Source organism: Rhipicephalus microplus, unplaced genomic scaffold (assembly GCF_043290135.1).
Source record: "Rhipicephalus microplus isolate Deutch F79 unplaced genomic scaffold, USDA_Rmic scaffold_18, whole genome shotgun sequence".
Lineage (NCBI taxonomy): Eukaryota > Metazoa > Arthropoda > Arachnida > Ixodida > Ixodidae > Rhipicephalus > Rhipicephalus microplus.
Window position 1 is genome coordinate 8530627 of NW_027464591.1, and position 25748 is coordinate 8556374.

At 42.5% G+C, this 25748-nt stretch overlaps 1 protein-coding gene across 1 annotated transcript in view; it reads left to right on the forward strand.

Annotated features, from left to right (window-relative positions):
* LOC119177764 (calcitonin gene-related peptide type 1 receptor) overlaps positions 1–25748 on the forward strand; it is a 160468-nt gene that overhangs the window by 133056 nt on the left and 1664 nt on the right. Inside the window, exons 3-18 of the mRNA XM_037428948.2 lie at positions 2545–2600; positions 10557–10692; positions 11282–11392; positions 12277–12362; positions 12932–13094; positions 14081–14200; positions 14803–14909; positions 17053–17144; positions 18671–18797; positions 18909–19062; positions 19505–19571; positions 20147–20213; positions 22591–22676; positions 23164–23296; positions 23742–23783; positions 24396–24485. Coding sequence (XP_037284845.2) covers positions 2568–2600; positions 10557–10692; positions 11282–11392; positions 12277–12362; positions 12932–13094; positions 14081–14200; positions 14803–14909; positions 17053–17144; positions 18671–18797; positions 18909–19062; positions 19505–19571; positions 20147–20213; positions 22591–22676; positions 23164–23296; positions 23742–23783; positions 24396–24485 — 1614 coding nt within the window. The 5' untranslated portion in view covers positions 2545–2567. The remainder of the gene's footprint in view (positions 1–2544; positions 2601–10556; positions 10693–11281; positions 11393–12276; positions 12363–12931; positions 13095–14080; positions 14201–14802; positions 14910–17052; positions 17145–18670; positions 18798–18908; positions 19063–19504; positions 19572–20146; positions 20214–22590; positions 22677–23163; positions 23297–23741; positions 23784–24395; positions 24486–25748) is intronic.

The following is a 25748-nucleotide window of genomic DNA, read 5'->3' on the forward strand; positions in this document are numbered from 1 at the left end:
ATTTTGGTTCACGCCAAGTTAAGGGGCTGACCACGAAAGCATGCAAACGTAGGCGGCTAGATAGATAGATATATGGATAGATAGATAGATAGATACGCTCAAAGTCGCCGAAGTTTGCTAAGAAACGCTTCGAATTTAAAACAAAACAAGAATCAGGCGCACCCGCATTTCACTTTCGTCGATTCGCTTCGCCCTTTTCCTCTTCCTCCTCACCCACTCACTACTCACGTTCACGTTCACACTTTACTATGAAGAGCTTTGGTAATATTGTGCAGATATCAATTCGCATCAAATTATATTCCTCATACCGTTAAGTAATAAATGTCATCAAGGGAATTACATGCACTTCCTATAAAGTCGCGTCGCATACTATTTCACTCTGTTGAGGTAGTTTAAACGCCATTTTTAGGTCACATGTTCGGTGCCAAACCACAGCAACCGCAGTGCGGCGTGGCGAAAGGCAGTAGCGCACGCGTATATTTTCCCGTAGGCACCTGTTAACGGTGCCTAAATTGTCAAAACGATCCATAGCTCCTAGAAATTAACCCCATATCTGAAGAAATCATACAGAAGCGATGAGTTACAATTACCGCAATGCGAAATATTGTTGACCTCGGAGATCCTTCAGGGCGCTTCAAGCTCAGCGGCGATTCCCCTCATACGAGAGTATAAGCAAGATATATAAAAAGCAGGTGGTCGCAAAGAAGACGCTGCTGACAGCAAGACTCGAAGGGTGATCTCAGGAGCGCCGTCCGAAGCCGTTACGACACAATGTATTCCTTGCCCGGAAAAACGGGTGAGACACTGGCGAACAAAAATAAATCGGTGGACACGCTATGAAAACTGCCTTTCTTTAGCTTTTTTTTTTCTTTCGAGATATCCTTCACACCCTTCATGGTGTATTGATTTTACCATCGAGAACATTACGATAACATCCATTACGGCGAAATAATGCAATGGTGCTCAAAAATATCAAAGAGGGCTTGCTTTAGCTATTGTTCGCAACAGTCGCGGGAAAGAAACCCATTGAAGGAGCTTGTGCACCTACTGATTCTATAGTGAAAAAGTTAAGATCTCACTGGTACAGTGCTGCAGCTTTTATGATGCTTGGCGACGCAGTCGAATTGGAAAAATACGTACTTCCGAAGAATACAAGTGACACGTGTCTGAACGCAACGCTAATGTATCTTACATATTTTTCATGGTGTAGCCCTGAAAGTGCTATAGAGGAAGTGGGCTGAAAGGCGAAAATATACGCTAATAGCGTAGAATGACAAAAAGAAAGGAATAAATAAACAAGAACAACTCAGAATTGCACAGAATGTGTTTTGATCTTAAGTTATGATCCATGGCGGTAAAAACGGTATTGGCATAGCGAATAGAGCAAACTATACAGGTACTTCTAGTCGTCAGTGGTGTTCACAGTTTTACAGCGCGGCCGTATTAGCGAACAGAGCACTAGTGATCAAACACTCTGAAATAATTATGGGCATATTTGTATATATTTTTGTATATATGAAGTTAGATGAGGAAATTGATGTTTCCATTAATACCTCAAATAAATCACGTAGGCCTATTTTGATTTGTAGATAGCGCTGGCTGCTCAGCACACGTTACCAACAATTACAAATCATTCATTAGTATTCTGTATACCGTCATCCTACCCTCAAGTAGCCAGCACGCATCGCCACAAAAGTAGACCTACCTTGTAGCTTTTATGAGGCACGAGGATTAATGCCGCAAGATGAACTGTACGTTCACTATATCAGACTCTACGTTGATGATGATATGTGGGGCTTAACGTCCCAAAACCACCGTATGATTATGAGAGACGCCGTAGTGGAGGGCTCCGGAAATTTCGACCACCTGGGGTTCTTCAACGTGCACCCAAATCTGAGCACACGGGCCTACAACATTTCCGCCTCCATCGGAAATGCAGCCGCCGCAGCCGGGATTCGAACCCGCGACATGAGGGTCAGCAGCCAAATACCTTAGCCACTAGACCACTGCGGTGGGGCCAGACTATACGTTGCGTAAACTACTTCAGGTACAAGACTGAACAGCCGGACTCGATGCGCACAACTTCTAACAATCAGGAATACATAAAAGACGCCTTGTGGGATTATTTTTATTGTCGGTTATGAGGCGTTGATAATGAAAATGGCACATCAATTGACACGTGGCTTGACCTTGGAGTTCCTCGGTTCTTGGCGAAGCACGGTCTGCACAATACGCAACCAGAAAACGCTGCTTTCTTCCAAGAAGTACTCAAGTGAATGGAACATAAGAGATTACTCGGCTGTGTATGTGAATATATTGTATATGTGGTCATTGTACATACCTTAATCAGCACTCGACTCCTGGCGTAGCAAGCCATAGTATAAATGAGGCTGGGCTCTCCAGGATTAGCGTCAAGCACTGCTGTATATCTATCCATAGCATAGCATAAGCTCTTCCGTGCTCGTACTGCTATGCAATCCATGATGACACGTGGCTAACTTGATGACGATGTTTTCTGAATTAGTGGTCGTTTGGCTTTTGCAGGTTCGACAACGCAGTCCTTCGTAATGACCAGGGAGCGTCGGGCTTCTGTCACATTGGTAAGAAATATGTTGTGCTGGTTTCCTTTTCTATATCTTAACTATTTCGCATGTTTTCTTTTTCTAGACCTTGCCAAGTATTCATATATTGTGTACTTTGGCTGCAAATTGGGAAACCAGTAGGATATTGTGATATTCTTGTAGGATATTGTGATATGCTAGTAGGATATTGCAAAGCTAAGTCAAATCACAAGAGTGACAACACTGCCAGTCTATGCGTGCAGGCAACCCCAGTTTGTCCGCTAACGTGGTATACCGTAGAAGTTATTGTAATGTCTATTAGGGATGTGAACGATAGCAAGCTTGCTCAGTGATTTTTTTCTCTCTTCATTGGCCTTCACCGCTGAATTTGCCTGCTGCTGTGCTTCGCTGAATACTCATTCATTCATGGCAGCCTTCATAAAATGAAAAAAAAAAGAGACAAAAAAGAGGGAAAGAGAAAGATAAAGTTTGAACACGTAACAGAGAAGTTAACCAAAAAGTGAATATCTAGTTTTGTATCCCGCAATGTGCATGGATTATGATGACACAGAAAGGTAAGAAGAAAAATAATGACAAAATGCTAAAGCAAAGAAAAAGCAAATGCTCACACACGCAAGGATCCTGCATGGTTGTTTGATGAGGCCGGCTGATTGAAGAAACTTGAAAGTTTTTTCACCGCTTCTCGATTACCAGTTAGAAGGTCATGACCTTTTAGATTGCTCGAAAAGCGGCTGGTCATCAAGTTGAGTTGAGGTTACCAAAAAGAACATCCGTGAATATACATAGTAGTTTTCTCCATAGTTAAGAGGCCAGGGATAACTATGCCATTTTTTCTGTTGTTCTTGACGTACCTTCAAAAGAATTTTGGCTTACCCTTCAGGTCTATTTTCATCTTTTCGAAGAAATCTTTTGCCACTTTCAGTTTTACCTTGAGGCAGCTTGTTTGTACTTATTAGCTTTCCTTTATTTAGCGATTTCCTGTTTTGAAGAAGTTTTTATTTTGTGGCAATAGCTGCTTTTTTGACCATTTTGTGCATCTCAGAGTTTTTGTGCATCTCAGGTTTTTGCTTATTGCTGTACCTCAAAAACAACCGTGATATGCATCAAAAAGTGAGAAAAAACAAAAACAACTCCTGGACAACGGAATCAAAGTCATTTATATCGTACATGAAAACACTATCGAGTGGTTGTTTACATCCATGTCTTCTGGAAACGTTTTAGTTTGCACCAACAAAGCCGGCGTCACTAATGCCTGGACATTCATTTGTGCAAATATTAACATTTTCATGATCGCTTAGTAAAAGACACAGGATAGCGTTAAAGGTTGTTGGTTAGTTCACACATTGCTGTAAGCCACAGATGCTCATTAGTTCTGAAAAGATAGAGCAAATTTGATTTTCCTCTGGGGCTACGCTGTCGGTATCCCATTTCATGCTGGGCAGATTGAAGCCTCCTCTTAGTATTACGCAGTCAGGCATATGCGACAGCATGCTGAAAAGTTCAATTATTGGTTTATTCCTGTGGCTAAGTGGGCGGTAAATTGATTCAAAAACGATATGTTGGTATTCTGTTGATATTACCAAGTGGCACCATCATAATTCAGTTTTATTATCTAAAACACCTTCACTGGTAAGGGTTCTTGAAATAAAAGAAACACACGTCCACCGTGCCTCTCCCTATATTTATGATGCACTGTGAAGTCAGGTGAAATTGTTCCACATATGATACTGTGTTGTCAAACCATGACTCGGTAGCCATGGCGATTTGTTCTTCCACCGTTTCAAGCAAAACAGTAACTTTATAAATTTGATTCTTGAAGTTCTGACAATTGACCACGTACAACTATGATGTAAAACTTTTCTTTACGGTACATTGCACATTCCACAATAAGCCAGAAAGTTTATCACGTCCTTCACCACTATATTATTGTGCATGCGTCCGAAGAGGGACCGGTTGGTTCATGTCAGTATCCCAGGCGAGTGCTTGGGGAATGATTATCAGCTTGTCTTCGCTTAAGTGGCCTCGGTTTCTCTTGCCCAGCTGTTTTTTTTTACCTTGCGTCCGAAGCTGCCAGAAGTTCCGTTTACTGCCTTGCCGGAATCTTCTGACACGTTAAACGACATTCTTTAAATTCTAGGCACGTATACATCCGTATACTTGCCCAGCCACATATACGCATGTAACAATATTTAACCCTAAAATAAGCTGTTTCCAATAATGCTAGAGGTTTGTTTATTGTGCGAAGACGGTACACATTATAATAATATCATATGGTCAAAACTAGGGCAGCTTTCGACTACGACGCGTCTCTTATTGTGAATGTGGCATGTAAGGACGCTGATAATATATCCTTCGAGTTATAAAAAAATATATTTACTTATTGATGGTACGAAGATATCAAACACTACAACCATACACATTACTTCCTTTTGCTTTTTTCATCTTTGCTTTTACCTGAAGTATTTACAAACGTCAATCACACCAATGCTCACTACAGGGACTACTTTTGACAAACTTTTATCTACAAGGGATTTTTCTTTCGCAGTTTATGAGATTGGTCGGCGAGATGAAAAGTGGACAATCCCTAGAGGAGCCGAAATTCGCGCGCTGCCTGCTTGCGCATTTTTCAGCATTATGTTCCTAAAAATTTCTTACAGTTTACTGCACCTTGTCAACCTTTTCTGAGAAACGTACCAAATGGAACCTTTTGTCGTCGAAAGCCTGTAAAGAACCGGAGAAGGAGTGCTTCTGCACCAGGCTCGCTGGCACCTCAGTGGGAGTTCTCTGCTCAAACTTTTACGTCTTCGCAGTCTCGAAATCATAAAATATGCAGCAATTTTTCAGCAGCAGGGACGCTATCGTCCTTCGTATATATAATCGGGGAGGAACCTTATCTATATTCTAGCCTTCCTACGAAAATAGCATAAAGAAGCCCAGCCAGGTTTTCGCATTTCCTCGATATACCTATACTCCCTGTATACAATCTTTTGACCACAGAGAACCCTTACACTTTCGTTACCACCCTTTTGAAACGTCTCTTTTTCTTGGACATAGTAAAACCTTTTTTCTATTTTTGTACAGTTTATTTCCAATTTATGCTTGTTGTGCTCTGTACATGGCATCCATTCCGGGTTTCGTCATCCTCCAAAGCCGGGAAGCATTAGGCCGATTGGCCATGGATGCTGCGTTTGCTGCTTCAATCCGCTGTATACTGCCTTGCCATTAAGTTCGTTCTCTCAAACACGCGTTTCTTCTGCATTTACTTTTTACATTGCGTTTTCATATCTAGTGCCGTTCCATTCCCCGCCGACTGGGCCCTTTTTACGGCTTTTTAAGCATCATAACGGTCCCGTCACTGTTACTACAGTTTCCGGGTTTCAGAACGCAGGGTTCACTACTCATGTGTTATGCTTGGGACAGTTGAATCTCTTCAGGATCTTGTCAACTTCCATGGAGGGAATACAGTTCGTAAGAGAAAGAAAGTGGATTGCTCTTGCTGAGCACCCGCTGAACGATTTCTGGGCAGAAGAGGAGTCGACAGAAGGTTACTACTACACAATTCGTGTTTTAGTTTTGAAATAAGGGAAACAAAATAGTTTATTGGTTTCTAAGGGGAGCTAAGCAAAGAAAAACGAATGTTCAAGAATGAACGGACTGCTTTAAAGTTATCGGCAAGAAATTCGAAGACGGGAGTCGAAACGAGGCAACAGCGCATAGCAGCCATGAATTCAAGCAGCAGCTGACGTAATTGGCGCTGCCTTCGAAATCATGAAGGTTGCTTCTAGAAGTTGTAGCGAAATTTCTAAGCTCTTAGGTGGACCAGATGTCACTTTCTACAGTGTAGTTGGTTTCGAATGCAGTCGTTTAGCTGCAGAGCAGATAGGTATATTGTGTAGTGGGAGTTAACAAGTAAAGCCAACCTCAAAAGCGAATTGTATACGTTTGCTCACCGTAACATTTGATGGCATGCGCCCGAAGCAAGAAATAGCTTGCGGTTAGAAGAAAGTTCGTTGCCTCGTAGACTATTCCGCCATCATGAAGACGTCATTCCTTGACCCGGTTCACAGCAGGTAAATGATAGCAGCAGTTATTGGGGTCCAGAACAATCATCATACGGGAACAGGACACGTCATTCCCTAACCCGGTTCACAGGAGGTAAATAGATAGCAGCAGTTATTGGAGTCCAGAACAATCATCATACGGGAACAGGACACAATGAAAATATAAATTATCCAAAATATACACGAATGCTTTTGTCGAGAGAAGGTGTTAGGCTGCACCGAGCACCACTTCATAACAACACGGGTCGTGGCCCTGTCAACCACCAAATTTATCGACAAGCGTAGTGACCACTAGAACGGTCAAACTCTAGGACCAAGGTCAAACGCTTGGACTGTGTGAACCTCGCCACACCAGGATCTCAGTGATTCTAATTGTGTCGTGTAAACATTTTGACAGGTCTCGGATCTTGGATTGTACGTCCTTGTCGCTCATTACATTACACGAGTGAAATTTTTTCGGCCTGTCTGAACGGCAGAATGCCGCTAGCAGTTATACAAATCTCTTAGCGGATACGAAAAAGAACCTCTTTTCTATTCCTTTTATAGTTTCAATATCCTTGGCACACATCTGAACTGGCGCCATGTTCTAGGGAAAGAACGTTTCGAAGCCCCGCCGCGGTGGTCTAGTGGCTAAGGTACTCGGCTGCTGACCCGCAGGGCGCGGGTTCGAATCCCGGCTGCGGCGGCTGCATTTCCGATGGAGGCGGAAATGTTGTAGGCCCGTGTGCTCAGATTTGGGTGCACGTTAAAGAACCCCAGGTGGTCTAAATTTCCGGAGCCCTCCACTACGGCGTCTCTCATAATCATATAGTGGTTTTGGGACGTTAAACCCCACATATCAATCAAAGAACGTTTCGAAGCAGCGTCGCGGTAGAGAAACTCATTTACATCGTGTGTGGTCCCCCTCGTGTTTTACATCGTGTGCGGTCCTCAAATTGCTATCGGTGGTACTAGTACCCACAACGCACTGACAATAAACCTTATAAACCAGTCTACAATGACTTTAACTGCCGAAGAGAAGAATAAAATTGACCCTGACTAACACGCACGGTTGCAATACGCTTACGAAAAAGAACGGACCGAAGTTCGTCCCAATACTATGGAGGTAAGCTGACTACATGAATACAAATAAAACAATTTACTGACCACAATAAAACCAAGTTAATGCAAGTCGTTCCCGTCTCTACGCGGCGCCCGTAATGTTTGCTCTGATTTGCTGTTAATTGTGGTCAGAGTCGTATTCTAATTGCATGTCCGCTTATGACTATACGGGATTCCGTCCAACTATCAATTTCAAGCCAAATACAGCTTAAAATAAAAGAGCACGTTGCCTCGATAGTTCAGATAGTAGAGAACCTGTGCGTGTGAAGCTGCGGAGGGTCCTGGAAGGTTCAACGCAGCAGTTGCGAACGTCTTGCACCGTGGAAGCGATCTCACTTTCAGTTACACCTTAAAGCCATCGCTCACAAGTTTTCATCTGCGCGTTTTTTGTTTGTTACGTGCATGCCTTTTTCTCTTGAGATGGTGGAAGTGTATAAACAAAAGAGATGATGCCTTCACAAAACACGACATTTTCCAGATTAAGTTTTGTTGTCAGTAAAACGTTCGCGCGCCGCTCACGTTCCCGGCTTCGAGGTGACTCTTTCTAGCGAGTTCGCGAGATGTACGGAGTTTTGCGAGAAACACCATCGTGTACCCTTTTCGTATTGCCTTTCGTATAGCCCTCTCGTATTGCTTTGCTTTCATTTCGCTGTACTTTATCGGTTCTAGAAAGAGCGTCTTCTATTCGGGGCGCTACGTCATGTCCATTTACCGTATTTTCTGTTTTTTTTTATGTGGACTGCGTAACCGGCACGGAATGAGAAAAAGTTGTTCTATGACGTGATAAAAACAGTGCTCGCGAACATTATCAACGTCAACAGTGATCCTGAAGGTATTGTTATAGTAATAAAGAAGTCACAGCTTTGCCTCAAAAGAGAAGCAATGAACGCGATAGCAACAAATTGGAAGGTCACGCGCAGAATGGCAAGCAGATCGAAACGTGCTTTGCGTTCCTCACGCACAAATGACGTACGAAACGTATTCACAAGTACAGATGAACGAAAATAACCGTCCCAGTTGCTACTTCGTTCTGTCTGAAAAGCACGCCTTATTTCGCAAACGGAGACTGTGTAACAATTTCAGTGACCTTTGCGAGCCCCGTAACTGCAACAGATTCGTCCCGGTGAAAGCCCAAGGCCAGCTAAGACGTACGACCCTCCCCACCGCGAGATAATGGCGCGCGCGTTAGCGCCCACCCTGCATCATCTCCGCGGGGCAAAGTACGCACGGGAGATAAAAGCGCACGTCGTGACGATGTGACGACGCGCGCTCATTGCGCAATCTTGCTGGTAATTCTGAAAACACGATAGTTCCCCCTGAGATGCCCGTCACCAGCGGTAAGCGGTAAATATAATTAGCTTGCTGTTTGAATGTTGGAGGAGGTGCTCTTTCGTGGCTCAGTGGTTAACGCCTCGCACTCACAATTCAGAGGTGCCACGTTCGGTTCCACGCTCCGGTGTTTTTTCTGAATTGTTTTTCTTGCTTGCGTTTTTATGCATATAGTTACGTATACACGTACGGTGAATGACGGCGACACCGATGCTAACGCCTGCGGCAAAGTCCAGTTGAAAGTGTCCCTATAAATAAATGATCACAGTGAAATGACTATCGACCCACAGAGCCCAGATTGCGGCATGTCTGTTTGTCTGTCTTCTACTCTGTTTGGAGAATACTGACTTGAAATATATACTGAGTAATCTAAGAAATGTGTCCAAAGATCTACAAAGATAAGGGATAAAATGTTTGTCAGCAGCTTTCCGGACAAGCTATTCTGTGGCAGCATACATGTTAATATTTTTGGAGTGTTCAACTATACGAGCAGTCATTTTAATAATAATAATAATAATAATAATTTGTGACTACGGAAGTAGTTATAGAAATAATGAGTCAAGGTGTTACTTCGTTTGGACGAGAAGTGTGGTCCAAGGGATGAATTCGAGTCCCTCTTAGGAAGAGCCCCTAGGTACTTCTAGATTTCGAAAAAAAAAACGCGACCTGTAATTCATATTAATGAAAATTCACCAACTGCGCAGTTATTGTTTGGCAATGCGCCTTGGTCCATTAGTAATTATTGTGTTTCTAAGTCGATCAATAGGTGCTCACCTAATCATTAAAGTGTCAATGAGACATGTGAAGGTATGCTCAATTGTCATATAAGTGCGCAATTTTTAGCAACGTACTATTGACATGCACATTTTGTTCCGGCTGATAAAGAAAGCACGCAAAATATGAAAAGTAGCACATGAATACGTTCGCACCCGCAAAAGGTGGGAGCATATAGCCCTGACTTTCTACCTCACCATAATCCTGTCCGAGGGCCCTGCTTGCTTGTGAGTATAGTCACCTGTCGTTTTTCAGGATACGTGGGCTGTTTTTATCATCCCCCATTTCGCCCCTTCTTCCACCCCCCCCCCCTAAAAAAACGAGCACGGGTTCGGTACATAGTGGCGAACAGCCCAGTTCGATGTGGTTTGAAGATGTCAACGTTAGCCTCATTGACATTTTCATGAATTGGGGAACACTTGTAAAGTTAGAAATATAATGAGCACTAATTATTAAGTCGCACTAGTCAAAAAGATTACAGGTACCTACCGAGTACAGCCTGCACTTGGTGTGTTCCACGTAACGACGTTCGTCTTCTTTTAAATTATAAGCCACGGGATATCTGGAACAGCCCTCATAAGTCATTTAAGGAGGACAGACCTAAACAGAGCAACAGGCATTTTTTTTTTACTTTGTCAGTTTCATCTCAGTGACCCGCATTCCCGTCACCTTGTACATCATATTCGACGGTTTCTCTGCTTTCACACAGATACTATCCACCTGCCTGCTGCCCTGGGGTTGCCTCAGTGTATTCGGTTCCCGCACCGAACGGGTGTTCGCCCAGCTGAAGGCATTGCGCGAATGTGAGCAGCGGGCATTTTTCGAGGCCGGAGACAATGACACTGGTGAATGACTCATTGCTATTTGGTAGCGTCACGCTGGTCTGATTAGACCGCTAATCGCTAATTAAACGAGAGTAGGGGTGATCGTCAGAGTTTGGTGCGAGGAATTTACAGTGGCGACGATAGTATACCCAGTTAAAGCACGCTACATATCTCATGTCTCACTGTGCGATTTAAGCGGGTTTGAGCTTAAGAATAAGCACACATGAGCATGTGTAATGCAAGACAATAAAAACGAACCTCCAGTTTCGCAAGGCGTGGTTGAACGAAGCTAAGCCCAAGTCCTACTCTACAAAAAGAAGCCTATACATATTGAATGTGTTCAATTTATGTAACTTAAAATGTACGCGACACCTAGTGGCCCCGGCCTGAGAAGAAAAAAAAATATGGTTAAAAAAGTTTATATTGCAACAGTGTATCCATATTTTTAGAAATACTCGGAGAGAGTAGACATGCTGAAGCCTGCTTTTTGTTTCTGCGTACAAAAATAGTTTCATTTTCGCTCCAGTATACGTACAACTTTCTTTTGAAGTTATCTGGTAAGAAATCGCCACTCAAGTTTGATTAAACTTTTCCTTTGTCCCGTATGCAGCTGGATGTGACTGGAGGTTTGACGGATGGCAGTGTTGGCCACCAACGCCGCGTGGAATGACGGCTAAGGCACCATGTCCGACACTACTGCCTGGCAACGTTAACGTCTCGGGTAATAAGCGCATTCACGTAAACTCGATGTGACAATATCAGATCGAAGTGGAGTGAACGAGAAATGTTGAAGTGCACCCAGCCTGTTGACAGTTTGTCCATTCATTGTCGTCTTTTACGCCTTTGCTTTCTGTAACGCGAACGCTAAGCACGAATCTAAGCTTGCTTGCTGAATTCACGTACTGGTCTTATTTGTAGAAAAACACATGCGCCACGTGGCAGGCTGCACAAACACGCCGTGAAAACCGGCGTCATGCACTTCCATGCCCGAAAATAATAAATGGCAAGCTATCCTTGAGGCACGCCAGAGACCATGCCACTGACCATTTATCTCACGTGAACTGAGTACATTTAATAACTTTTGTCTGCGCTCAGTGCCGTCGATCCGATACGCGGTGATTAGCGGTGAGAACGAGGCTATTACGTCCTTGTTGGGGTGACGAACCACGCATATTTTATCTTAGGTGTCCTGTGCAGTTTGGTGCAAGTGCGGTTATGTGAGAATAGCACACTTACCCAGTTGATGCATACTAATTAGCGCTTGCTACTTAACCGTTCTTAGTCAAGGTAAAAAGTAATAGCACCCCATTAAATTCAGGCGATCCGTTGAAGTCATCACGTGAGTTTTTTTATGGCGTAACTTGAATATTAACATTTTTATTCGCTACTGTACTGGTTTGAGAACAGGTTAGAGCCCATAGTTTATTAAGATTAGCCATGTACCTTTTTTATAGAAGCTTCATTCGCTCTTATTTAAATGAAAACGGTAACGCAATACCTGTCAAAACAGCAGTATATAGGCGTGTTCGGGGCATTACTTGCTTATGTTTATACTAGATATACGCTTCCTAAAAATTTTTCTTCTCTATCGGGTTGTGAATGCAGCTACCGCTACGTACCACTGTCTCATGAGGGGCTCCTGGCAAGATGAAATGGGGAACTACGACGCCTGCACAGTATCGCCATACTTTGTGAGTATTTATTTGTGTGCACTGGCTAACTTGTTATGCCTCAAGCAACTCACAGCTTCGAAAGTGTTCTGAAATATGATAATAATTCACGTGTAACCTCCTGAGAGTTCCACAATATGTTGCCCACCTTAACGTGGCACGAAGCGGGCTTCAAATACAGGAAAAAGCACTATTCCACTTTTTAAGGCACACTGACATACAGCAAACGTTCCACCTTCGTTGTGTTGCGACCCATCAGCCCCATGCGAGTGTAGTCTATGTAATACTGCATTACCGTAGACAGAATGCACATCTCGTGTTTCATACTCATATGACACGGCAGGCACATGACTACGGAATACGTCTCAAGCGTCTACTAAACAACGTCTATTTCTGTTTCGCTTACGACAAACGTACTGGCGTTAAATCAGTACAAAATATGTGATTCAATGAACATATATTGTTTTTTATTGTATTCGTCAACATATAAATTTATAACGGCACATTTACAAAGGTACCCACGTTTTAAAACCGCATCTCTAATTTATTGGCCATTAGTCCAGGGTATTTGAAGCATGGTGTCTTTCCAGGACCCCGAACTGAAGCTTCTCCTTGACATCGCTGAAGAAATCGGAGAGTACGTTCCTTGGGAACAGAGTTCTCCGAGGGGAGAGAACTGGATGTGGCAAGAAAAGATCGACCACTTCAAGCATTGCCTAGAGCACGTACTGCTCAAGCCATTTCCTGAGCTCGGTGAGCACTGTTAGAGGTCGCTTTACGAGTTAGCCTTTCACACCTGTGGTGCACTGCTCTCTTTTTGTATATGACCTCTTTTGTTGTAAACAGCAGGTGTGAGGAACAATCTACTGTTCTCATCCTGAACCTATGCACGAATTGGTGAACATTTTTATTTATCGCGTCGGTTAAGTAAGCACTTCGTTGCTGTAAGCACTCTCAGTTGCTGCGGCGTGAAACCTGGACGAGCGTTAAATCAAGTGGAGGCGATGCGCCCTCGCGGAGACCACCAAAGCAATGACAACTCGAATGCCACTATGGAACAGAACATTGCGCTGGGCTACGCATTCCTGCGGTATAGATTATACCGAGCGTGACAGTAAGGTGAGAGCTTTGAAGCGGCCGTTATTGTTTATGCCACAGACAACTGCGTGTTTGAAGCTGTTTTGCGAAAAACGCGATGACTGTCTGGGTACATTAGCAATGGCTGTCTTGATGCAGTGTCGAAGTGTAAAGTTCATTGACATTCTCTTTCCAATGGCTTTTTGTCCCCTGTATTGTCTCTTTGACTGATATGGTGGATTTAAGATTTTAATAACTCACGCCAAGGTTATTTTCTCGTTTCAAGCGAACAGTAACATACGCGCATAATTGGAATGATGCGTTATTATTCCAAACACGTTCCGAAATTGTATATAAATACTGGCCCCGCCGCTGTGGTCTAGTGGCTAAGGTACTCGGCTGATAAACCGCCGGTCGCGGGCTCGAATCCCGGCTGCGGCGGCTGCATTTCCGGTGGAGGCGGAAATGTTGTAGGCCCGTGTGCTCAGATTTGGGTGCACGTTAAAGTACCCCGGGTGGTCAAAATTTCCGGAGCCCTCCACTACGGCGTCTCTTATTATCATATGGTGGTTTTGGGGCGTTAAACCTCACATATCAATCAATCAACCAGTATATGAATACTGCATAACTTTGAACGATGCCTTCATTGATTTCCTTCACAGGAGCGAACGAATCTCTATGCCCACGAACATGGGATGGCTGGAACTGCTGGGATGACACCCCACCTGGACAGACTGTGTTCGCACCATGCCCCCAATTCGTGGCCGGATTTCTGTCTTCTAGTGAGTGAATTTTTCAGGCTGACCCCTTTGGCCACAAATGCGCTCCCGAGGAGTGTGCTCGTGCTCCATTAGGAACGATCCAGCAAAATATCCGAAAGGGTATCTAGTTTGGGTAGCTTCAAGTGCATGGTAAACAGGAAGAGAAGAAGGTTGATAGTATTGCCCATAAAATCAAACTTCAATTAAATTAGTTAAATTTGATATTTTTCATATATGTCAGCGAAGAATATCGAATTTGACGAATTCAGTGCACAGAACACTGAGGAGCACCATGTTTCGTAAAACAGTGCTAAGGGCTGTTTCTTCACCACGTCAGAACTTCATACTGCAAAGTAGAACGGGGTGCTATACGAAGTGAGAAAGTTGGAAATTCACATATCTGTGCACTATTCTAAATTAATATGTGTGCTCCTGCGTTTCAATAGGTTTGTTTTAGTAAAGCTGCGGTACTCTTCGCGAACAGTGACTAATCAATATGTCTTAGTGATATCAATTTTTTTTCCTCTAGTGCGATTGAGTGCTATCTGGCACTGACAGTAATCACTTGAGGTTGTTTTAGGCTAGAGCCTTGAGCTCATCGTCATATATATTTTTTCCCACAGGGCAAGCGCACAAATTATGCACGTCAAACGGGACGTGGTTCCGGCATCCCGTAACTGGTCATGTGTGGTCCAACTACACTGCATGCGTCGACACTCACGACCTTCAGGTAAGTGTCTACAGGCTTTTCCGTAACATTCATTTCATAACAACATGAAGGCTTCTTATCTTCATTCAGACACGCACTTCTTCTGAACTCGTATCTGTGAAAATAACCGAACAACATAAAGAGACTTTGTTTTTACAACATTTGAGGTTTAAAGAGGCATTTTAGCTGTCTAGTCTATACTAGCCGTTTTGACAGAGTGATCTTTTTGCTGTCCTTTTTTATACAGTTCAAAAATATATCCCAGCGTAACTTGTTCCTCGTTCCTGTTCCCTTCGGGAGCTTCACCACTGATTATATAAACGTCTGTGTGTATTTCGTTTCAAAAGTCGCGTTTTAAATTCAATTACTCGAGTCAGCTGACGTCTTCATCTCTTTCAAACCCTATTACTTCAGGAAGGTGAGCGTTACGTGAATGGTTCTGGCTGAATGAGTCTATGCGCACCCCTAAAAAAAGAAATGTGCTGAGTGCTCACGGGGAAGCTGTTTTGTAGCAAATCAATTAAGCTGCTGATTGATAAGTTGACTCGATAAGTTGATTAACCAGCGATGTTGTCACGGCAACGATGATCTCCACCGAATGGAAATTCTTGTAAGTGCGCGTGCTTTTCATTGAGCAGCTTTCTCTGCGGAACTAGCAAATTAAAGAGTATGACAAGTAGTCATCAGCAAAATGCAGTGCATTTGCATTCACCAAAATAAAAAAAGAAACGTTTTTGGTCAGAGTGTGAAAACAATTATGACAGCAGAGTGACTTGTTGGGCGAATTGGTTGATTATTAACGTAGCTTATGGCGCGAAAAAAAACACGAGAGAAGGACAAGCGCGAACTATCGACTATATTTATTTAGTTACATGCCACGTTACAATCACGTAACATGCCACCTAGATAGATTACTTAAGTGCTTGCCACTCAAAGGACTTATTTTCTCTGCTAATATGACTTGTGACTTTGTTGCCCTATATATATATATATATATATATATATATATATATATATATATATATATATATATATATATATATATATATATATATATATATATATATATATATATATATATATATATATATATATATATATATATATATGTGCGTGTGTGTGTGTGTGTGTGTGTGTGTGTGTGTGCGTATGTGCGCTTTTTCGAATAAATTTAGTTGATAGTTTGCGCTTGTCCTTCTCTCCTGTCTGTTTCGCGTGAGAGGCTACGTTAAGCTATGTATGACAATCGTTTCCAGGTGTAGTCGCCCGAATCTTTACACATATTGTGCGAGTGGCGATGTTTTCAGTGTATCTTTGCCATAACTGAACTACTCTAAAAATGGTGAGGGCAAGGGCGTACCTGGTGGTTTTGGGACGTAAAACATCACAAATCAATCAATCAATCAATCAATCAGCATGGATTTACCCACGAAGCACACGTCCTAAATACAATTTTTTGAAACTCAGTTTTATCATATAAAGCTGACACACATAAACGTCGCCGCTGCGCATAGTAGTTAAAGATTTGGGCTTCCCTACCATTTAACTTGCGCCATACCAAAGGAGTTACGAATTTAAGACCCTTCATGTGCATATTTTCGTATCACATACAAAGTAGCATGGGAAAAACTGGTTCTTCCAGGTGTGATGAAGACAAAAGTGATAGTGAAATTGTTGAAAAAAAGAAAAACATCTACTGGAGATGACCACCGCTTTATAAGTTCGATGCCACATGTGGCATACTGTGGCATAGTGAACAAAACAAAATGAAATTCATTGAGCGAGAGTCTAATCTCGTGTAGGGTAGAAGGGTAGAGCAACGTACCACGGTCATGACGGGTCACATATGCTTTAAATCATTTGAGAACTTAGCGCCTTGTTTGGACGCTGAGAACTCAAGGTTTTGTTACCCCTGATGTTTTGCGTACACTAAGCTCTAGCTGAGAGTCATAACTCACAAGAGAGTGCGCTTCGCAATGTCGTCTTTGATTTCCTTAGTTAGTCCTAAATGAAAAAAAAGAAAAAGAAGTTAAGGCAATCTTTTCGTCAATTCATCAAAAAGGCATTTGCTGCTTATTTGACCTTAGATACACCGGTCTGGGTAGTATTGATTCGATTAACTGTACCTATTGTTATTCACACTTTTTTTCTTTTTTTTTTGCAGTTCCGAAACTTGGTGAATTCACTCTACGTCACAGGTTACTCCATATCACTGGTTGCCCTACTCTTGTCACTATTCATATTTTGTTACTTTAGGTGAGTTATTTTTTTACAGCTTTTCAATGCTCGTACTAGCTCGCAAAACATGGATTAAGAATGGCCCATAGAAATTTAGGCCTCTAGAAAATTTGTTCCTCAATTTCAAAAACACACATACCCACCTCCCCTCCCCTACAATATCAAGCCATATATGTTATTTCAATGTTTTCACATGTTTTCTCACGGAAATTATTTAGAGACCATTTATTTGTCATATGTTTTCATTTAAATCTCACGGAAACATGAAATTTTGGGACTGTCAGACCAAAATTTTTAGTATATAGGGTTGCCAGTGGCCAATATATGAAGTAATAACGATTGTGTCCTAGTGATACCAGGCATCGCTTCCTATGCTATTGACCCGGAAAGCGTATGCAACTACGGACCGTTCTTCTTCTTTCCTGATGCTGTGGCCTAAAAAGAGGCCCCGTCTTCTTTGATTGTAGTGTAGGAAATCAAGGGAATAGGAGAATGAAGCTAGTGTGTTTGTGCGAGGTGCGGAGGCCGGAACTTCTATGTTTCTGGTCTACACGTACCAAGATATTAGAACACATGACCGTTTTATGCAGGAAAGAGTGCCTAGCAGAGAATGATGTACTGCCTTGTTGGATCGGAATGCCATGTAGATCATGCTGGTGCTACAGGGAACTTCACCGGTAGCCGAATTATGTTATCGCAGTCAAACTAGGGTGAAATCGTAAGGCCCCGTTTTTTCGTGGTGATATGTTGTGGGCTTTGATGTTCTTGCTGCTTGGCAACACGTCATGTGCGCTCACCGGATGCTACCTGAAAACAGATGTCTAGGTTTTGCGGGCGCTGCGTGTAAAACAACTCGCAAATAAGAATCACGAAGCTAAAGTTTCCAGCAATAAGTCATCGTTTACTTTAGAGCATGAATTCAATGCAAACAAAAAAAAACACTGCAAGGATGACAGACATTCTTATTCAGGTACTGAACACGCGTAAAGCTCATTTTTATATGAGTTTGCCGTGCAGCTAAACACTGTCTTGTAACGTTTCTGTTCAGTTTGAGAGTGGAAAACAGGTAACAAGATGAGAGAAAGGTGAAGAGGTCAGTAAGAAATATAAAGTATAGTTGGGGGTCCTTTACTAAATAAAGGGGAACGAAAAACAGGGTGAAAAAAAAGCAGCAGCGCAAAAAAACTACAAGTGCAGAGTGAGAGTACTATAGACTAAAGAATAATCCAATGCTACCCAGAAAGCGCAGTAAGGACTTGATTGATATTCATTGTGACTACAGTTAACATCGGTATTCTTAGCTCAGACTTTTTCGCTATAGTGGTCTGTCGCTAAGGCGGGTCAAAAGAACTGCTAGGGGTTGTATGTCTACTTCTGTAAATAGTACCACCAGCATTAGAAGTTCACGCAATACAATTTTCTGTCGTTGTTTAACCATCTTACCCCCTTCCCCAGCACCAGGGTAGCCAGCTGGTATGAGAACTGGCTATCCTCCCTGTCCTTCCTCTTCCTCCTTTTCAAGCCTTACCATTATTTTTTTTCAGGTCTCTTCGCTGTAGGAGGATCACTATTCACAAGAATTTGTTCACTTCGTTCATCATCAATAATCTATGTTGGATACTGTGGTACATACACGTCATTGCACAGCCTCATGTGATAGAAGAAAGCCCGGTAGGTCAATAATAGCGTTACTCGCATTTCTATAATAAGTCTATCAGAAGAAAACATGGATAAAAGGTGTTTATTGTGATTTACTTTATCGTTGTTCCTCTTCAACATCAGAGCTGGTGCCAGGCCCTGCACGTCGTGACCCAGTACTTCCTCTTGTGCAATTACCTCTGGATGTTCTGCGAGGGTCTCTACTTGCACACGCTACTTGTGATGGCTTTCATTGCCGAAGATAAAATTCTCAAGTGGTTTCTGCTCATTGGATGGGGTAAGTGTTACGCTCACTGCATGTTGCATCTCTAAGTTTCTTGCGGAAGGCTGGGGCCCATAAAAGTTAGGTTTATAGGTGATTTCGCAGAAGCCGCATTTGAAAATAAACCTACGTCCGATACAGGAGCATCATCGAAAAATCTCGAAACCATGTGTCCCAGTGTATGTCTCGTCATTCTATCTCCCTGCTACTGCGTGCTCTGATGCAAGAACAATTATTCCCCTGTATACAATTTAGAACCGGACTATGTCTTCATCTATCTCTTTCTGTTGCCCTTGTGGTAGTCTCTGTTAACACTAAGTTCTTTCGATGATCAGCAGTGGTGTTAAAATTATCCTTCTGTGTCGCTGGTGTATTTACTGTTAGATATTTGAAAAACGTTGTGTGTCCCTAGAGTAATCATCGTCAAAACGTGCCACTGTGTATTTTTTCTGTCCAGGTTTTCCGCTGCTTCCAACGATAGGCTACGCTGTAATGCGTGGCCTAGATCCAGAGGCGTCAAGAATGTAAGTATTCTCAGGTCATGTTGCTTAGTCTTTTATGCTAATCCTATAGCTCCGCATATAACAGACAAATGTTCGCTCATAAACAAATATTCGGCATGTCATGGTATTGCGCTGTAAGTGTGTTCACGATGGATCCTAACCAACTGGCCCAACTTACCGTCTTACTATGTCATGAGGAACATAGAGTTTGCGCCTCAAGAAGGAAACTGTTTTGTGCTAGCTCGTCAAGAGCGTTGGGGATGAAAAACTATACTCTAATAAGTTCAATAAAAAAGAGAAAATTAAGCTCACCTGTACACGTTCATGTTCCACACCTGTACACGTTTCATGTTCATTGCGTATTGTGTGACAACCGACGGCTCAGAATACAATTTACGGTTGGTTCTCAACAAGCAGAACATTAATCAAACGATGGCTATCATATTGTAAATAAGAGTTCCACAAGATAACATTAAGAGGCAGAACCTCAGAAAAACGTGGTGAGCTGCTTTTTTGTTACCTTCAGAATTTCTTCTCAACCAGCTGTAGCTGAGCCATTATGAGCACTGAATAATTTTATTCCACTATTTTTACAGGTGCTGGGTCGAGCACGACGTGTGGTACACTTATATTCTGAGCGTTCCTGTCTGTTTCTCGATTCTGGTAGGTGTACTTATCTCTGGTGTGTTCTTGTGATCACTTATATATTTATACTATTTAGTACACGTTATTAGTCTTCCTAACTTCATTTTCTCTATAATACATTATGGCTATCTACTGAAAGAAACTAACTTAGGGAAAAAAAAACAACCACAAGTCTCTAAAGCACTACCTTTTTTTTATACGAGTGTTTGATTCCTGCACTAAACGCGCACAGCTTGTTGTATGTACATGTATTTCATGTAATTAGGCTCAATTAAGTTTAGTAACAATTTATGTTTTTTTACCATAGACAGGCGGTAACTAGTTTAGTGTCTTGGGTGTATACCCTATAGCTGTACGTCGGGTAGCATTGGGTGCCTTCATAATTGAAGCGCTGGACGTAAGGAGATTTGTGATAAAATTGTGAGAGCACCAAGGTGGTAATCTGGGCACGTTGGTAGTCCATGCATGTTTGCGAACTGTAAGAGCGCACTGAGGACGAACACAGAATGAAGGCCCTTACATGTACACTGGCAGGTCAACTTTCAGCAGTTTATTTAGTGATCTCAGCCCTCCTTATATAGCCGAACATTAGCACATCTACTGCCCAAAAGTAACAAGAACATCACTAGACATCATTATATGCATGAAGAAAAATTTTTTGGGAACGTTAGATGGCATGGTAGTACACTTGCCTATACGTGTCACACATGTTTTAAATCTCTCATTTCCTGTAACTTCGCGCGCATGCTGATTTCTAGTTCTTTCCCCAATTCTGCACGTGTCAAAAAAAAAAAAGAATGGCATGCACACATCTTACAATGCATTGCAGAGAAACCACCCGATGAGCTATTCTCGCGATGAACGTGGACATGTTCCATAAGGACTCCACTGATTGGCTGGAGCTGGCGAGCTGCGCGCCGCCTGTTTCCGGTCTTTTGGCCGCAACGCCATTTTGACGGCAAGCAGGTTTCACCATAGAGTTTCCTAAAATTAGCAATAGGGGACTCTGTCGCTGCGATTGTTCAGTGACCATGGGAATGTTGGGTAGTACGCACATTTGCCTACTCTTCGTACTTGCGGGCGGCCAATTGTACTTGCGGCTTCGTTTATTGCCGTGTTTCAGTTTTGTTTTGAAAGAAAGATTCAACCCTTTTGAACTTCGTGACCTCATTTGGAAAGGTAAGTCTGAAAGAATAAGGTGGTGAAGCGCCACCGCTGAACATTTGCTGATTTTTGTTTCGTGAGAAAACAGCTCCAAGCCACACGAACACATACAGAGCCAAAAACAGGCCAGAAGTACAAAAATTAAACAAATGTGTGTACAACCCATCATTCTCATGCTCGCTGAAGCACCGTGCGTTGCAGCTCCCATAGACACAAGCGCCAGAGCTCCCTCTAGTGTATATTAGGAAACTCTATGGGTTTAACAACTCTTGACACAAGTGAGAAAGACGGAATGAGTTTCATCGCAACGAATTCTGTCTTCAGAAATCAGCTTTTTGACACAATTCTGGCAGGCTGTGCATAAACTCTAATAACGTTGGCCCTTGAATTAGCTTTAACGCGACCGCCCGCCTGACGCTCCGGAATGGTTGGTACGCATTCTTTGCTTCGCTCTTCAATCATTTTAACACGTTCGTACGCGCGTTCAGACTTGTCCACTTTGCTTAGGTGTCCTGTTACTTTACATTTCATCCACTTAGTTTCTGTTTACGCTGGGAATGTGCTGGCGGGCTCGTCGCGTCGACGTGATAAACAGAGCCACGAGGTCATGAATCGTCATATTTTGGCCTAACTGAACTCGCTCCACTGAATTTAAAATGCCCACAAATTGTACACCGTGGTAATCGCGTCCTTGTAATTTTCAGAACTGTGGGAAGTAATAGAAATCCTCTTGCACACAACATTGTAGAAGCAGGGGAGGTTGAACAGATGAGTGACAAGTGTATTAACATGCCTTCTGTCACGCTGAGAAAAAAAAATAATTTGCTCGGTACTTTCGCGCAGCAGATGGGCTCATGTGATGCCAAAAAGGAGTGATGGGATCAAAAAAAAAATCGGTTGGAAGTGTCGCTAAGTAGAATCAGTGTACCTTAATTGCCTGTTCATAATTAATGGACTTATACTTTTTGTAAACAGCCACAGCAGCACGGTGGAACGCATTAATGAGAAGCCACAGGTACACGCTTGGAGATTATGTCCTGTCAGTCGCCATACGTAAATCTTTCAAAGCATATTCAGCTGATATTAGATTAAACGAGGAATATACCCCAACTTAACAGAAAACGGTCAAGTAATAATAAAAGAAGCTAACGAGAGCAATCTAATTCATGATTGTTTCAACTGTAGCCTGCTACACAACGTTTTCATGTTATATCTTTCTCGTTTTTTGCAGCTTAGCTTCGCATTTCTCGTCAACATCGTAAGGGTACTGGTGACGAAGCTTCGGGCTGTCAATTCCCCTGACAACGAGAGCACAAGGTAAGATTGAAACGTCACTATTGATGATTTTTTGTGCTATGAAGTTTCTCCTAACGGTCATGTCATACATGGAATAATTTTTACGTTGTCACTTTAACAGACCAGCATATATACTATGAGTGCATATAATGCTTCAACAGCACATGACGAAAGGCGGAATAAGGAATTGCTTTCATTTAAGAGATTAAAAGTATGTTTAAACTCCGTCGAAACCTGCTAATGCACGATCATAAGCTACCAAAAACGTTCGTTAATTTTTTCACTCTCATGAAGACCCACAATGGTCCAGTTGTCTGGGAACTGGAAGTTAACTCAAATAAAATAAATTTTATTTGAAAGCTTAAGTTTAGAAGTTTGACAGAAACTCAGGTCGCACAGACCATTTTTGCTAAAAAACTGCCTTTGAGGAACGGCATAACTTTTTCTGTCGTGATTCTGTCACCAAATCTTTCTGCAATTTGACTTCAGGCGATGCATTACATTCCAGGAAAGCCGTGCGGGCTACAGTGATATTGCTTCCTCTTTTGGGTTTGCACTACGTGGTTACTCCGTTCAGACCAGACAAGGGCTCTATCTTCCTCGCTTACGAGATCATCTCAGCATTGGTCACGTCATTACAGGTGAGAACTCTTGCCAATTTGAAGCATAGGTCTTTCGCGACCCTTTAAACAAGCAAGTTCAAGTGAGCGCTGTGCATTTTACACGCCCAGAAAGTACCGTATTGTGCCGGTAATCTTTCATCGCAGTGACATTTGCTATGATCATGCGCCAGCTACCAGCAGTGATCTTCAGCTTGACTTTGGTGGCCGTTAAATTTAACACCAAAGTGGCCAGAGCTTTTATATTGTAGCCAATAAACCATTTACCAATGTGTTTTTCTATTGAATATGATGACCATATTAGATTTTGGCCTGTGGAAACCCCAATTCTAACTAAGTATATGGAATAGTTATGGGAGCACTTGGAAAGGAAAGTGCGTAATTCATATGTGAAAATCATCTTGCTTTCATTTCGTTGTGTCCACAAGTCAAAATTCTGAATCACATCTTCTTCATTACTTTTCAGGGTCTTTGTGTTGCTCTCCTGTTCTGCTTCTTCAATGGAGAGGTGAGCCGAAATGTCATTCTTAAAATTGAATGCAACATTTGTGGACTGCACGAAAGCCGCACTTAGTCGTGTAACATACTAAAGACATAAATTTCCCGCGCTTGTAGTTCTTCGCACTGGCTTGCCCTCTGTCTGTATTAGGTGGTTCTCACCAAGGGTCACTATGCAACATGAACTTTAGGCAACCTAGATTCTGACAAATTAAAAAGTTATACGTATTACAATGATCTAGTAATGGAAAATGTGCTTGTTATTTTGAGGCCAACGTTTTAGTATTACACGACCAAGGAACGTATGCTGATTGCCTAGCCTTTGCGACAGATTCATATTACGTGCCTTAGATTGTGAATTTTCACGTTAGATAAATAAAGCTCAAAGGTAAGACATCCCTAATGAAATTGATAATGAATTGCTTAATTTCTTGAATGGTTTTATTGTTCAAGATAAAGGGCCCCATATGACAGTAACGAATGGTTGTTAGTTGAACCATCAGAAGGAAACGGTTTCTAAATTTTCGGTTTCACTTGTGATCAGTCTTTCTTCATAAACTGAAGCACATGTTCTCCTACTAATAATTTATCTCTTTTCTTTTCCCTTTCCCTCCTTTCTTAGGTTCTAGGCGTCCTTCGGAAGACACTCTCGCAGACTCCATGTTTCAGAAACGATGGCCGACGGATGTCTTACGCGAATACCAGCATCAGCGTAAGTCGCTTTAGGAAGCCCCCGCAAAAGTATAAATGCGTGACCGTAATTTGAGCACCATGCCTTGGCTATGTGTGCTGCGTGCTAGCGTTGACACTCTTGCGTTCCGCGTGCTTTCCTATAGCTGCCGCCTGTGTACAGTGAGCCAGCGTGCATGGCACTTTTCCATCAAATGCATGCATACGCACCTTGATAGAAGTTTAGATGAGGTGTGGCTTGCGAGAGTACTAGTGGAATCCCCGTGGTTGTATTGCGTTATTGCCTTGTTTGGCGTAGTACACTTTATAGATGTGTTGAGCCATGCACATACAGCGACGTAAATACTATTGCAATGAGCGGTTGCCCCTTTGTTTTAGCAGTGAGCCGAGTGATACGCGGAAGATCCGGCACACAGGGTATGTTGTTGTGCGCAATCTTTTTCTTCCTCTGGCGCCTGCAACAGCTTGTAATTCTTTGTCTTAGATTTACATCGCGCGTTTTCATTACGTAATGCAGTAAGATCTTGGTTTCATTCCACAACCTCGCTAGCATTTGACGTACATAGTACATCTCGGGAACCCTTCAATGCCGTAAACTCTGGCCTGCTTGTAAAGATAGCGCGTTTGTAAAATACTTCCTACGCCACGCTAGATTTGTTTCAGCGTCTTCATATACTGCAATGTTCTTACATGCAGTTGTAGTTTTGAGAATGTTTGTTTCCACTTTGTTTTGTGGGGCAAAGGGAGAGTGGCATCATCATACATGGGATCGCACTTTCACAGTGCAATCTAGATTCGTGCTGCTGTGTTCCTGAAATGCACTCCAATCATGTGTGTTTAGTATTTATTGCGTCACCATCATCCGCACCTCTCACACCAAGACATCATCGCTAGGTTGACGGTCAGAGCTGGACATATTCAGTTGTAGTGGTTTGCGTAACGAGACATTGCTGGTGGCCCGCCCTTTTTCACAGGTCTGCCATGCGGCGACTTGAAGTACATCACGATGAAGATCAGTGCTTGCATGCTTAGCAAGCACGTGTAATGATCCTTTTTCTTCTTCCAGCGCCTTCATTCCTGTTATCCTCCCCATATCCCAAGCCCAAGCATCTCCCAGCTCTAGTGAAGTACGCGTATACTATTATTGAAGCGTATGTGCCTTGCTTCACTGTGTCGGCTATCGAAAGCATACACCATACTCCGAGCTACATTTTGTGTTTCTAAAGTATTCCTTCTTGCGAGAGAATATATAACCACGTGCGCTCATGCACGGTGTTCTCTATAG